The sequence below is a fragment of the Filicampus tigris genome, chromosome 12, assembly GCF_054856515.1.
Source record: "Filicampus tigris isolate MCC_2025a chromosome 12, RoL_Ftig_1.0, whole genome shotgun sequence".
NCBI lineage: Eukaryota > Metazoa > Chordata > Actinopteri > Syngnathiformes > Syngnathidae > Filicampus > Filicampus tigris.
In genome coordinates this window covers 704,240-720,665 of record NC_141228.1, presented here as the reverse complement: position 1 = coordinate 720,665, position 16,426 = coordinate 704,240, and the positions used below count along the sequence as shown (strand labels likewise).

The following is a 16,426-nucleotide window of genomic DNA, read 5'->3' as shown; positions in this document are numbered from 1 at the left end:
ACGATACATATACATAAAGGGTGGTCCAAAAAAAGCGTCCCATTTAGTTTTTTTTCCAGATACAAAATTATTTCACACAACTTCAAGTTGTTTTCTCTACAAATACACAAAAGTATTTCACACACGTCAAGTTGTTTTCTCTACAAATACAAATTTCTAACATTTCCCTATACAAGTGCAAAGTACAAGTTACTTTTGCACCAAATTTACCTCCATAGAGGTTAACCCAAACATTTTTTTTCAAGAATATTATCTATACAGGCCAAGTTGAAACAACATTCTGATTAATATTGCGTTTAAGGAATATAGCAAAATCCACCCGTTTTTAGCCATATCAGGGGGCGGCCATTTTGTCTATTCTGTCGACTGAAAATTACATCACAGTTGCTCAGGGCTCAGGTAACCAACGACCAATCACGGCTCACCTGTTTTCTGAAGCCATGATTGGTCTTATTCGAGCCCACAATTTAAATTTAAGTATACATGTTGATTATCGGGGCGACATGGTGGTCGAATGGTTAGCACGTCCGTCTCACAGCGCAGAGGCCGTGGGTTCGAATCTGGCCCTGGCCTGCCTGTGTGGAGTTTGCATGTTCTCGCCGTGCATGTGGTGTTTTCTCCGGGTACTCCGCCATTTTTACTTTATTTTGGAATTGCCCGACATTTTTGGCCTTTCGTAGAGGTCATATTAGAACAAACTCATCCTAGAGATTTTATCCGATCGTCTTCAAACTGAGTGTTTCATCTAAACATGCTTAAGATGAAAAGTTATTGAAAGTGTTTTTCATTTGTTGCATGCGGTGATTTGCAAAGAAAAATTGTGCTGTTTTTGACGGTCTAAACCTAGGCGAAAACTCATGCAACTTTGGACAAACATCAGGCCTTTTTTGTCATTTTTTATGCTTATTGTCCTTTGTGCAAGTAACCCAATATGGCCAGTGTTGCGAGGGCCCGTTATAGCTTGGACACGCAAGCGGACGATCAATCAAGTGAATACGCTTATCTACACTATGGGGGAGGAAGCGGAGGACATATTCGTTTCCCTCCACCTGAGCCCAGTGGAAGTGAGTGACTACGACACAGTCAAAGCAAAGTTGGATGCCCACTTCGTGGCGCGCAGAAATGTCATCTTCGAGAGGGCAAAGTTTAATATGTGGCAACAAGAAGAGGGTGAGTCTGCTGATGGCTTTCACACGGCGCTACATTGTCTCGCGGAGTATTGTGGATATGGAGCTCTTCATGACGAAATGGTGAGAGACAGATTTGTAGTTGGCTTGAGAGATAAACGTTTATCAGAACAGCTGCAGTTAGACCCAGAATTAACACTGGAGAAAGCCATTAACAGAGCTCGTCAAAGTGAGCTCGTTAAGAAGCAACAGGAAATGTTGAAGTCTTGAAGTCTAACTTTAAAGTTGACATCGCCAGCACACAACTTGACAGCGTGCAAGCGCGGCACCGTGGCGCGGCCTAAACAAAACGCAGCGGCAGTATGGAGGGACAGAAAAAATAAAGCACCAAAGGACAAACGGACACAATGCAAACGGTGCGGTGATGCGAGGGGACATCAGTCTACAACAATGCCCAGCAAGAGAAGCAACGTGTCATCACTGCAAGAAAAAGGGACATTATGCAAGAGTGTGCAGAACGAAAAAAAATTATGAAGGACGGACACCGGGCCTGCGACCGTGGCGCACGGACGACGGGCCCGCCAGCGTAGCGCACGGACGTCGGGCCCGTGAGCGTAGCGCACTGACACCGGGCCCGCAAGCGTAGCGCAGGGCCGCCGGGCCCGCGAGCGTAGCGCACGGACGCCGGTCACGCGAGCATGCCCCGTTGAGTTAACAGCTTCTCCTTGTTGGTTTAAATGCTTCTTCTTCATGTTTGGAGACGGAAGCGCGCTGCCTACGTCACGCACCATGCTGCAATCGGGTTTGTTTCCTTTTTTCTATTGAACGTTTTATCAAAAGGTATTTTCTATCAGTATCGATCACGTGTCAATCGCGATACATATCAATATCGAATTATCAGCCCAGCCCTAGGCTGAGCACACCACTGCTGGGTGGGATGGCTGCAATGAGACTGCAGATGGTCACTAGAGTGGAGAACATCAGCCTTGACTCCAAGGAGTCTGTAAAAAGGGAATTTCCAAAGCTTTTCAGTGGGTTAGGTAAAATGGAGAATGAGTACAAAATTGCACTGAAGCCTGGAGCACAGCCATTCTCTCTTTCGACGCCCAGACTTATCTCTCTCCCACCCCTGCCAAAAGTTAAAGAGGAGCTGAAGCGTATGGAGGCGCAAGGAGTCATCTCTAAAGTGGATGTGCCAACGGAATGGTGTGTGCCTATGGTGGTGGTGCCCAATTAAATAAATCTGTTTTGAGAGAAAAACACCCACTTCCTTCAGTCGAACACACTTTGGTTAGTTGACAGGCGCCAAGGTGTTTTCAAAGTTGGATGCCAACGCTGAATTTTGGCAGATTCCACTGTCCAAAGAATCTTCTTTGTTGACTACGTTCATCACTCCATTTGGGCGCTATTGCTACAACAGTCTGTGCTTTGGAATCTCATCTGCATCAGAACACTTCCGGAAGCGCATGTCACGCATTTTGGAGGGTCTGGATGGGGTTTTGTGTCAAATGGACGATGTGCTTATCTAGGGAGCCACCCAGAGTGAGCATGACGAGAGGCTGAGGAGGACTCTGTTACGTCTGCAGGAGGCGGGCGTTACAAAGAGCAGGATAAAGTTCTTGGGACAGATTATTGACTCATCAGGGGTCGGTGCAGACCCTGAAAATGAGTGCTGTAAAAGCTATGACGGAGATGAGCAACATCAGTGAGGTGAGACGTTTCCTGGGGATGACAAACCATCTTGGTAAATTTCTGCCTCACCTGGTGGAGAAGACACATCCTCTCAGAGACCTGCTTAGGAAGTCCAACATGTGGGTCTGGGGACCACAACAGCAGCAGGCATTTGATAGCATCAAAGCGGACTTGACGACGGCCCCAGGGATGGCATTATATGACCCAAATGCTGAAACACATTCGGGTTGGGCGGTGTACTACTCCAGAAGCAACATGACGCTAATTGGAAACCAGTGGCATATGCTTTGAGAGCCCTCAGCAGCACCGAACAGCGGTACGCCCAGATTGAGAAAAAGAGGTGCTTGCCTCAACATGGGCCTGTGAGAGGTTTGCAGAGTTCCTCATAGGAAAACAGTTCCATATTGAAACGGACCACAAGCCACTAGTTCCCCTGCTGGGAGCCAAGAGCCTTGATGTGCTCCCGCCACGCATTCAGCATCTTCGAATGAGACTAATGAGGTGTTCCTATGCTATCTCTCACGTGGCTGGCAAGAACATTGCAACCGCAGATGTGCTGTCCTGGACCCCTGTCAGCACCATGTCGGACAGGTTGCAAGAAGAGGAGGTCAACTTGTATGTTTCTTCTGTCATTGCGAGTCTTCCTGCTACAGAGACGAGGCTAATGGAGATACAAGACAGAGATGCCATTCTTCTACAGCTGAAGAGGTTCTGCCTGGCGGGATGGCCTGACAGATTTTCTATTGACAGAACATTCCAGCCCTATCTGCCGTTTTTCAGTGAGCTCACGGTCCAGAATGGACTGCTGCTGTGTGGTTGTGGGATTGTGATTCCAGCATGTGTTGCGAGGGCATGCTGTCCAAGCTTCACGAGGGCCATCTGGGAATTACTAAATGCAGGGAAAGGGCAAAACAGTCGGTGTAGTGGCCGGGTCTCAGCAAAGATCTGGCTAGGACAGTCGGGGACTGTGATGTGTGTGACAGGGAGAGGACGACTCTTAAGGAAACATTGATATCCACTGAGTTCCCATTGAGGCCCTGGGCTATGGTTGACGGAGGCAGAGCGTGCGGTGAGGACCATTAAGGGTCTTCTGAAAAAAATCTGACGACCCGTACCTTGCACCCATGGCCTACCGTGCTGCTCCCCTGGCGAATGGCTACAGTCCCGCAGAACTCCTCATGGGGAGGAGAATAACAACTGTTCCTGAGATTTCATCTCAACTCAGTCCCAGGTCTGCTGACATGGGCCGTTTGAAGACTATAGAACAGAGGTACAGACAGATGCAGCGTCAAAATTATGATCGCAGGCACCGAGCACATGACCTGCCGCATCTCCGACCGGGAGATCAGGTGTGGGTCACACGCAAGACACGCAAGAACGTGAAGCTGAGTGAGCATGGGGCAGAATAATCCTCAGACTGAGTTGGAGGGTTTGGCCAGTCTACCCCATCCCTCATAGAAGATATAGGAATGAGTAATTGACTCATTGGTTTTTTTATTAGGCTTATTTGTTGTGTTATTGTATACACGCTGAAAGGTGTTCCTTAGCTAATTGATAGAATACTGTTTTGAGTTTGGTTACTGGCACTGTATGATACCTATCCCTGTGCGTGTGCATGCATCTTCCCGAGAAAGATTCCTTCTTCAGAAAGGGGGATGTAGTATGAGGTCACATGTGTAGGTAGGAACCTTTAATAGGGACCTGTTGAACATGGGGCAAATAAACAGGTGCGCAATAATACTCCATGTGTGCGTCGTTCCTCCTGACGCCTCCTGCAAACATAGTTCGGCCCGATTCCTGAACTAACAAGACACAATCTTTAAAAGATGGCTTGCTAGCGCCCCCTAGACATTTTTAATGCAGAAAACTACAACAAAGCTTCTTTGTGTCATATGCTAAACCTAATAGGAAGTCCACCATATTTAATTTACTTTACAGTTTGGCGTTAGCTTGACTACAAAAGTTGCTGCAACTTGATCCACATGTTAATTTCTTCTAAAGATTTCTCACATTTGATGAGAATCTAGGCCTGAAGACATTTACGAACTTGCGTACTGGTACTGCCACCTATTGGCTAAAGGAAATGTATGTTTTATTTTTTTATGTTTTTCTGCCAATAATTAACCAGATAACCATCATATTTGCTCGGAAGAGTGTTTTAGCCTTCACGATGTGCAACGCGAAGTTTGTGAATTTTCACAAAAAATATTATCATGGCAACGCTCTATTCGCCAAGAAAACAACTAAATTTGCAGGAAAACTCATAAAACTTTGCAAAAATATCAGGCTAGGCAACAGCATCACTGTTTTATTTGGTTATTGTGCGATTGTTAGAAAATGAGTCAAGAACACCCCCCTAAAACATTTTAGCGAAGTAGCCCTTGTTATACGTGTCACCAAGATCTAGCAAAAGTTGGATGCACATGAAACAGCCCAAGACCAACAAAAACTCTCTGAAGCCTTACACCGAATTGAAGGAAGTAAGCCATTTTGAATTTTCTTTCACATTTTGCCTCATTTCCGGAGCTGTGAGGGCCCTTTATGCTTGCAGCTCAAGTTATTATTTTTTCTCCGCAAATGATCACATTTTTGCTACCCTAAACATGCATGAAAACTCACCAAACTTTGCAGTCTCATCGGGCCTAGTGACAAATTTGATATTTGAAGTTGTGATCAATGATGAAATCAAATTTGCTCTGATCTGCTTTGTTCTGCTTTTGATAACTAAATTAGATGATACAATTTATAGTCTTACATTATGTTACACTTGTTATTGATAGTAATCAAGCACAGCAATGCACCGAATCAAATTCTGCTTAGGTGCGAATGTACAGTGCTAACAACAGTGGATGTCATTTGTGTTTTCTGATCAGCACCGCATATCACTTTAACAAGTGGGCATGAGTAGTTACTTTGTTATGATGAAAGCAAAAAACTTACATCTGCTCCTTCCAGTGACTTCTTGAGTACCGCTATGGCTTCTTCCTGAAAGGCGACTTCGTCAACACACTTTGGCCGACTACAATAAAATGGAGAGCCAGAAAATATCCATTAAGCATTTTGTGTACTGCTGTTAAAATGTTCACAACACTGTTCCAAAAATCCTGAGATTTAGACATCAGTCTGCAAGGTACTAGATAGGAAGATACTGCACATTTGACAAATTTGATGATGTAGTTGATACATACTATTTTTCAACCCATGGTGTAAACTTGGCTTTCTTCTCAATGCTGGAACCTGAAGCATACTTGTCTTTCAGGGGTTTAGTTGTCTGAACAGTTGTTCCTTTTAAAAATGCTTGCATGATTCCTTGTTGCATATAAAAGGACGATCAAACTAGAAAAAGAAAAAGGTAGAGAACATAGAACATATCTGAGCAACAACAATCAATTTCATAGACAACAATTACTAAATGCAAACACTACACTATTTGTTCAAGCCATTTAAAAAAGAAAAATTGTGTGTCAAATTCAGAGACAGCCTGAGCCAATGTGGCGCTCTAGGCAAGATTTTTCAACGGCACCCCCCTCTGTCAATAACTATACATACTAGGGATAGACTGATTATCGGCTGCACCGTTAATCTGCGCCAAAATTTGGCGTTTTAACGAATATCGCCATTGGCCTTTCTTAAAAACCTGATGGCCGATAATGAATCAATTTAAAACTGTAATGAAATCAAAACAAACATATCTGATAGTTGAACATTTCTGACATTATGAAATTTTGCAGGACTTCATTTATTGTGGAAAACAATTTTTTGTTGTTTCAACAAAGTTAACAGTTTCAAATTTTTTTCATGTTTTTAAAGATTTTTGTTGCCTTTTTACTGAAAATTTATATCGGCTACAAATATCGGTCATCAGCCTCCTTGACTACTAATAGGTATTGTATCAGCTCTGAAAAACGCTTATCAGTCTCTCTCTCGTCCCTATGAAGAAAAACCCTCCGCTCTGTCTCAGACGGGCATGTGTCACACTAATTACATCGCTACAAAAAATAAATAAATAAATAACCGTGATATACTCTAAAGGCGGCACGGTGGTCGACTGGTTAGCACGTCCGCCTCACAATTCAGAGGTCGTGGGTTCGATCCCGGCTCCGGCCTCCCTGTGTGGAGTTTGCATGTTCTCCCCGTGCCTGCGTGGGTTTCCTCCGGGTACTCCGGTTTCCTCCCACATTCCAAAAACATGCATGGTAAGTTGATTGGACTGTCTAAATTGCCCCTAGGTGTGATTGTGAGTGCGGATGTTTGTCTCTGTGTGCCCTGCGATTGGCTGGCAACCAATTCAGGGTGTCCCCCGCCTACTGCCCAAAGACAGCTGGGATAGGCTCCAGCACGCCCGCGACCCTTGTGAGGATAAGCGGTGTGGATAATGAGTGAATGAATATACTGTAAAACCAACCTACTACTGCTCTATTTGGCAAGATATTTGCACATTTGGATTATTTTGTGGTTTTGTGACCTTTAAATGTTCAGAAATTAATAAAACCGATCTTTCTCACCCGATACCGTATCAGCTGAAAATCACGTGATCGGCCCCATCCCTAGTTCAAGTAAGACCTACTATACTGTACTACTTGCCACCAAGTATAAATATGCATTTGTGTTAAAAATACATGTTTTAAATCCCCAAAATGTTTTATATTTTGTATTAATGTACATGTTTCTTTGTGGATACAGTGCACGTAAGGTTATATGTCAATATTATTCCCAAGGTAAATGGTAGATGGGCTGTCACTTGTGCGCTTTTCTACCTTTGGAACTCAAAGCGCTTCAAACTGTACCTCATTTACTGACCGATGACGCAGCTTCAGAAGGGGTGGTGAAGACACCCATCTGAAGAGCGCAATTGACAATATTTAAAATCTGTTCCCCAAAAAATCCATGAAATGTCTTTAAAAGAGATGTGGGAATTGGATTTAGAAGGCAGATTGTTGGACTTACCTGGGAGAAAACTCGACCAAGTTTCCTTGCATCAACCAGGGCAAAACTTTCCAGTGTTTCTTCAGGACTGTCCAAGTTTATTAGAACTTACATTTTGACGGGCTAAAAGACTGGATCTTATGTCATCGATTTTACTTCTGAAGTGGTCTGCAAACTCCTCACAGTCTGTTGGTCTTCTTAAAATTGGAGCTGGTTAAGAGATCAAAGACGGGGAAGAGAAATCTGGGGTTGCTTTTATTAACTGTGATGAGGTTTGAGAAATAGGAAGTTCTTGCCTGTTTGAATATTTTATTGTACAATTTGAGTTGTTCACATAATATTTCATAGTGCACTGTAAGTTTACTTTTTCTCCACCTCCTCTCTGCACTCCTGCATTTTCTTTTTGATATCTCGACTTTTAGAAGAGCTGCTGAATCTAATGATGATTTTAGATTCCTGTTAAAATTATCAACAATAAAATTATGGTTGTCAATAGATTAAAAAAAATTGAGAGATTAATTAATTATGATCTGGAAATAATTGATCTAATTAATCTATTTTTTTTATATCACTAAAAAATTGCTGAGAAAAGCCCCAAAGCCCCTTCATTGTCTGTATGGATGTATCTGTATTTATGGTGTGCCGTATTTTCCGGACTATAACTTGCGTTTTTTTTTTCTTCATAGTTTGGCCGGTCTGGAGCGATTTATGTGTAATTTCCCCCAAATACTGTATTTAGCTGCTACCTAATCGCTTGACTGTATAAAAGCCCCGACACGCTGGACCACATTTACTTCCGCAAACACAACGTCAGGTGTGACGTCGTCTCTTCTGCGCATGCAGGCCACTTTGACGACGCATGTGTTCATACAGCAGACAAGACCGAGGTCGCATTTATAATGTAATATGAACGCTTACACCAAAAAAAAAAATATTTTTTTGAAAAAATCCGAATTGAGCATTAAGACCTGCGGTGTGAACCTAGCCTAAGAGATCCTGTTAAAAGGAAAGCTTTATTTCTATTTTGCAAAGGGCAGAAATCAAACTGTCTGTTATTACAAGAAACGCATTCTTCTGACACCGATGTGAACTTTTGGACTAATATGTGGGGGGACCGAATTTTGTTTAGCCATTGTATAGTAACAGGTCAGCTGGTGTTTTCCAGGGGTTATAACCACTCACAGAGCAGATTTAGAAGGTCACTGGCTAATTGCAGTTTTGGAAGTCGAAAGTCATTTTTTGATTCTGGCTAATATATATGGTTACAAATCTGTGGCCCAAAACAATTGTTAGACAGTGTTACTGTTGTGATTACAGAGCTTAAAACACATTTTCCAATGGACCTGAATTTAATAGGTGGTGAATGGAATATGGTTCCAGATGATAGTTGGGAAGATGGTTGGCCCTCCAAATTTGAAACACATCATTTTAATCCCCTCATGGAAATTTTTTTAAGCGATAACAGCTTGGTTGACATTTGGAGAAATCAAAACCATGGGAAGAAACACTACTCTTGGTTTAAACCTGATGGTACTGCTAGATCAAGAATTGATTACTGGCTTCTTTCAGGTAAGCTTGAAGAATTTATTTCGGAAACTTTGATTCCTAAGGCTCCTTTAACTGATCACTGTATAATTAAAATAACTGAGCTCAATTTACAAGGAAAACAAAAACAAAAGTTACTGGAAATTTAATTCTAACCTACTAAAAAATGAAGAATTTTGTTCCAAAATAAAAGAAATAACGGACATTGAAAATGAAAGCAGTATAGTTAGTTTTTGTAATAAGTGGGAATTTGTTAAATACAAAGTGAGAGAATTCTCTATACAACTAGCAAAAGATTAAATAGAGAAAAAAGAAAAGAAGAAAGCAATTTGTTTTGGGAGAGCAGTCAGTGCTGTAGCAAACCTGATCTGACAAATGAAGAAAAGGATACATTATTGCTGCTTCAATCCAAACTTGATAACATCTTTCTGAAGAAAGCCCAGGGTGCTTTTGTAAGATCAAGATCAAAATGGATGGAGGAGGGAGAAAATAATTCAAATTATTTTACCAGGTTGGAAAAAGAAGACAGGAATATAAGGCGAGAACAAGCTTATTAATAAATGGAAGAGAATACAAAGACAACAAAAGTATTGAGAAAGAAGTTTTTACATTTTATAGTAAGCTCTATTCATCTGCGTACTCTTCTGGTGATTCAACCAATTTCTTTGACCAAATCTCCAACCTATCATTGACGTTACAGTGAAAGAAATGTGTGATTCTAATTTGAAAATAGAGGAACTAGATGCAGTCAGTTTGAGATTGCCTCTAAGCAAATCCCCTGGCTCAGATGGGCTCACGGCCAACATTTACCATTTCTTCTGGAAAGATGTCAGATGTTTTCTGTTTAAGGCAATACTAGAATGCGTAGCGAAACAAGAACGGATGCCTAGTATGAAACAAGGTCTGATAACACTAATTCCCAAGCACAACAAAGATAAAAGATTATTAGATAAGTTAAGACCTATAACACTTCTTAACACCAATTATAAACTGCTTTCTGGATGTATAGCAGCGAGAATGAAGCAAGGCAGCTTTTTGAAGAAACACACGTTCAATTCACAACAACATACGACTGGTTTTAGATCTGGTGGGTTACAGTCATGTATTGTCACAGGAGGGGTTCATTCTCTTCCTTTTCCACATTCTCGACTTTTACAAGACTTTCGACTCAGTTGAGCACCCCTTCATTTTAAGTACCCTGAACTATTTTGGTTTTGGTCAGCAATGTACTAACCTGATTGGTATGTTATACAGGGACATTAACAGTTCTATGACTTTAGAACACAGTACCTGCCAAAGATTTCAAGTTTCTAGGGGTATTAGACAGGCTTGTAACAGCTTGCCCTTATTATTTATCCTAGTAGCAGAGATTCTGGCTTTTATGACAAAAAAATAATGGTACTGAAGGAATAAACATTTTGGAGAAAAATATCTTAGTCAATTTGCGGATAATACACCACTATTTAAAAAAAATGAATTGCAAATTGACAAAGAATTAGTTTCCATTAATCAATTTTCCAAAGCATCAGGCCTAAAACTAAATATTGATAAATGTGAATTGTTTTACCTTGATCAGCCGGCATCCGCCATATGTAATATTGCTGTTAAAACTCAAGTCAAATATTTGGGAATTGTTATTACCAAAGACCATGAATTCAGAGAAAAAGAAAATATTTGCAAAAATGTAGATAAATATATTATAGGATATTACTATATTTGGTAGGGTGCTGCTGTCTAAAATGGAAAGTCTCAAGAGCTATCTATCCTGCTTTTTCACTTGAAAGTTCAGCAAAATGACAAAATGCATAAATAGCATAAACTTCAAATTCATCTGGAAATACAAATGTGACTATATCAGAAGAGCTGATATGGTTAAGAGTGTTGAAGAGGGTGGTTTAAATGCTATAGATTTCTCAGTCATGAATGGTGTTCTAAAATTAAAATGGCTCAATGCATTGATTAGACACAAAGATTCCTTTTGGTTTACCATAGCAAACGCAATTTTTCAGAAAATGGGTGGAATTAACTTTCTTTTTCTGATTATGATGAATTGCCTGTACTGTCAGACTATCACCGGCAAGTTCTTCTTTTCTGGAACTTGTTATATAAAGGAACTTGTTATATAAACAGATTTTACTCCTCACAATTCACTTCTGCTTCTTTGCTTAAAAAAACAACCAAAAAAAAAAAAAAACAACCAAAAAAAAAAAAAAAAACACTGCTTCGTTGCTGATCACGGTTAGGACGGGCGAGGCATTAAACACCTGTCAGGATATTTACAGAGACTGAAGTGGAAATGAGACGTGAACATTTATTTGGATGAGGAATGGCCCCAGATTTTCGACTTACAACACGCCGTCCAATTTGGAAGGTAACAGCCGAAATGGCATGTTCCAATGCGGAGATCATGATGAGATCACGTTTTATGTCAATAAATCCAAACTTTGTGCAGAACACTTTTATACTTTCACAGGTTGAAGTGGACAAGAGTAGTAATGTGCATTTGCATTTTGGTGGCGATCGGTCGCCGTTTTAGACAACAGAACTGTCAAAGCGAGCAATATTACCACGCATGCCTTCCTCGCGTGACGTAGACCGCTGAGACCGAAAACATAACATAAGTCTTTTTTGGGCGGGGAAATTCGTCGAAAACCTAATCACAAAAAAAAAGCCTTTAAATCACTACAGAGTCTTTTGAGGTGGGCATTTTAGTACTAATGTCATTTTTACATGCAAACCTATTATATAAGTGCCAATGTTAAGATCACCCAAGTGTCCCTTTAAACTGGATGTCCATTAAATTGGGAGTTCAGTTAAAGAAGGACTTGGAATGTTTGGTGAACAATTTGTTTTCTCTTGCAAAACATTATATCCACAGGTGTAAATTCATCAAAGTGAAGCCTCACATCAACAGTTGGAGGAATGATCTGACTTCAAAAACAAAAATCCTTGTATTACATGTCAAACAAAAATGCCCAGACTATTTTCTTTGATGGACCTTTTTGCTCTTCTTGACTGAGACCCTCATTTTTATTTATCTTTTTATTTATCTTGCTTAATTTTATTTTGTATTTGTTTATATATTTTATGTTCTTATTTAACGTTTCAACTGTTCAAATTTCTAGATCATTATGTGCCTTATTCGTCTGTATGTGGATTTTCTGAAGAATTAAAAAAAAAAAAAACATGCCCAATGATTGTATTTTAAAAAATATATATTTTATGTTCTTATTTGCCGTTTCAACTGTTCAAATTTCTAGATCATTATGTGCCTTTTTGGTTTGTATGTGGATTTTCTGAAGAATTAAAAAAATAAAATAAAACGTGCCCACTGAGGACGTCACGTCAATTTGTGGCTTTGGGAATCGGGTTTTATTAAGAAATACTTCACATTATATACATAGAATCTTGCAGCCTGAGTCAACCACGAAATCGTTGCCAGTTCGGCAGGAGAAACGCAAACGTTTCATTAAACAGGTAGCGGCTTCTTCTCGGGGCATAAGCTTTAGTGACGTAGGAGCTGTTTCCCCAATGTGGCACGAAGCAATTTTGTATATATTTTTTGGGAATTATTAACACAGAATATACAAATACAACAGCTATGAGTAACAAACATTGTGGCAAAGAATTATATACTGTAGAAATACGTTATAGAGCGTGACGCCATCAGCACGCGCGGAGGCCACCGATACAATCATGCACCCGATCATATCTGGCCCCCACACCGGCAGCATACACACCACGCTAAAATAACCTATTCACGGCCGACCTACTGGAATCACGGGAAAATAGCAGATTCGTGACAGGCCGAGTAGTCCTCCCTCCGGCGATTGGCCAATCACAGCCGTTCACGGCAAAATAGAGCTCGAGGAGTTAAATCGGTCACGGCAAAATAACCATTGCAATTAACCATTTACCTTTTAGTTTTTAGAATTACACTCTGCTGCCCTTCACGCAATTAATAACATATTATGCTCAAGAACAGTTGTAAAATGACCCCCCAAAAATACAACTTTAAGTGGAACGATCACAAAACATACTTGCCTGTTGCTTACCATATCAGCATTATCCTCATGTTAACATTTCATACGCACACAATTTCGCTTACCTGTAAACGACGCTGTTCAAATCCCGTTTTCGGATTGAATTAGTCAAACGTCTTATTTTTATCTAAAGTATGTATTGGTTTAAATACGCCACAAAGCTTTAGACTGGATGCTGATGTTTTACATGCGGAAGACGAGGATATTTTCCCGCCCTGGATGACAAACTTCCGCTCACGAATTTAATACAGCCAATCAAATGATGATGATGTCAAAGTGGTCATCACTGCAGCCACAATTGGGCGTTCCCGTGTTTGACGGAAATACCCCGTTCTGAGAACGGGAACACCCCCTCACCTCAAGGGCGACGTCACTCCAGCAGGAAGACGCCTGTTCTCCAGTATTAAGTTTCCAAAACGCCTAGGTTTTTTAGATACAGTTCACGTATTGAGAGTTAGTAATAGAGTGAAGTTATACTGTATAACGTTTTAGCTTCACCATATGATGGCCAAAGCTCTTCAGAAAAGCAACTTTAAAAAACGTTTAATGTGCATGTACAGGATCGGCATATGTAGTCATTTGGACCCAGGCTTAAAAATGCACACCATGTCCTCCAAACATATAATTTGGAATGTGATTTTCAGTCAACTAAGTGTGAATTGGATAACATTGCATTCCTGAGTAAGAGAATGTCTTTTTTTTAAATGTCTGATTTAAATAATTAATATCTAGGACATTGTGCCGTTACCCACTTACTGAACACTTTATGGCAGCTCTATACACAAGGCTATTTGACACCAAGGTTTCACATTCTTGTTTTCAATGAAGACATACAGTCATACAGTAGGCTACTCTCAAATGATTTACTTTTGAACATTGTGGGAACATTACAAAAACACACACTATAGTGACACTATGTGAATAAGGCAATACGACTAGCCATTTAACATGAAAAGGGAATTACAAAGTAAAAACAAACAGAATATTTTACCATTTCAGGCAGACATCTTCAATCACATAGGTGACGTTCAGCTGTAATGTCGATGGACATTACAGATAGATGTCGAATAGACGATTACATAAATGGGGGGAAAATGGGCTTCAGTCTATGCTTAGTCCGACTATTTTTTAAGTTTCCCGTCTATCATTTATCACCTGCAAAACAGGTGTCCAACATGGGCAGATAGGTGGACCGGTCCGTCACATGGTTTCTAGTGTGGCCTCGATAGGGGTCAGGTAATCCATTATGGCTTGCGGTGTAAAAGGGTGCGCTGGGCTTTCTGTTGGGTGAGAGTGGATTGGGCCTCACTGCAAAAATCAGCTACCTAACCTAGACTTAGAATCTAATATCAAGCCGTAAAGATTTTTTGATCTTGTTTTGAGAATAATATGCTATGCAAGAGCAGAATTTGTAAGATTATAAATATTGTTTTAAGATTGTCTTTTATTTCTTACTTGTTTTGTAGATCTTAAAATTCTTTCATTTACATGCAAAATAAGCTAAATTACTGTCAAAGTCTCAGTTTGATGCTATAGTTTATGTTTTCAAAGAACATTTAGCTGTAAAAACTTGTTTCAAGAACCTCCTAGTAATTGGTTGTACAAACATCAACACAATTCATTGACACTTTTTGTTGTGATGTGCTCCAGGGTGGCATGCTAAGTGGTAAGCACGTCTGCCTCACAGTTAAAAAGTTGTGGGTTTGAATCCAGCCCTGGCCCTCCTGCGTGGAATTTGCATGTTCTCCCTGTGCCTGCGTTGAGTTTTCTCTGGGTACTCTGCTACCCCCATTCCAAAAACATACATGATACATTAGTTTCAACTTTATTTTACCTAATATACTGCTTGAAATGAGTGTTTCGCCACTTATTTTAAGGCATTTCACTGTTTTCAAAAGCCAAGATACTTTTTTTTATTTCAAGAAATCTTACTAAGTGTAATTATCTTACTGTACTGGCAGATAATTTCACTTGTTTTTAATCTGAATGCTGTCAAAACAAGGTCATGGTGAACTTTATTATCCCCAAGGGGCAAAAAAGTGCTACAATGCTCAAGTAGGTCGAAATCCAGCGTAGGTCTACTGCACCTTAAAACGTGTTTTGTTTTCTCCTTAATTGAGATAACTGATGTTGTGATTAGGGCTAAACAAATAAAAGTTGATTTGATTTTGATTTTTTACATCCCATTCATCAGAACTACATCCAGTTTTCTTTGGTGGGCAGAGCGTGTCTGTGGGTGGTCACATATTATGTGAATATAATGCTTATAATACAGTCAGTGTTGTTGAAATAATTATTTACGTACTGACAAGATGCTTTGTCGATTCACCACATTTTTTTTACTGGGTTTTTATGGTATATTTTTATTTTTATTATTATCATGTTTCAACAAATCTCAAATACAAACAAATAAAGCACCGCAGTGTTACAATCAATTGACAGGTACAAATACAAAAAACAAACCAAAAAAATAAAATCAAATATAAAACCACACAGAACAAGGGGCATTGTCAGTCATTTTTGACTAACTGTTGATATAGCAGTTTGATTGAAGTCACCAATATGGATCACGAAGACCCACTGCGCGTCCCTCACCCCGTGTGGTGTTGGATCCTTCTCATTGGTCGACAAGACGCTGACAGGATATGGAGTAAGATAGCTGTCAAAAAGGCATAACCGTGATTAACATTTGTATCACAATATAGTAATAATTTGTGAGTCCAAATCAAAATTGTGAGAGTTTGACTTCTTTTCTTGAGAGTACGAATCACAATTGTGAGGGTTTTAATTTTTTTCTTGTGAGTATGAATCAAATTTGTGAGGGTTTAACTTCTTTTCTTGTGAGTACGAATAAAAACTGTGAGTGTATTGTTTTGTGAATACAACTCTCATTTCTACGACTACGAATCTTAACTTTTTTTTTCACAGTTAAATATCATTTTATTGTTTTACAAATTTTTTATTTTACAATGAAATTCCAGATACACACAAATAAAAATGAAACTTTAAAACATGGGCAGAACCAGCCCGTTTTTGGGGGTGCTACCCCCAAATTCAACCCAAGCACCCCAAAAAATTATAGCATTTTTAAAA

The 16,426-nt window shown here is 40.0% G+C and overlaps 1 protein-coding gene across 1 annotated transcript in view; it reads right to left on the bottom strand.

Annotated features, from left to right (window-relative positions):
* The window catches only part of rfc4 (replication factor C (activator 1) 4), a 35,867-nt gene extending 22,284 nt beyond the window's left edge, over window positions 1-13,583 (bottom strand). Inside the window, exons 1-3 of the mRNA XM_086048145.1 lie at window positions 13,399-13,583; window positions 6,008-6,155; window positions 5,760-5,838 (exon numbers count right to left, since the gene is read on the bottom strand). Coding sequence (XP_085904271.1) covers window positions 5,760-5,838; window positions 6,008-6,138 — 210 coding nt within the window. The 5' untranslated portion in view covers window positions 6,139-6,155; window positions 13,399-13,583. The remainder of the gene's footprint in view (window positions 1-5,759; window positions 5,839-6,007; window positions 6,156-13,398) is intronic.
* Window positions 13,584-16,426: the final 2,843 nt, after the last annotated feature.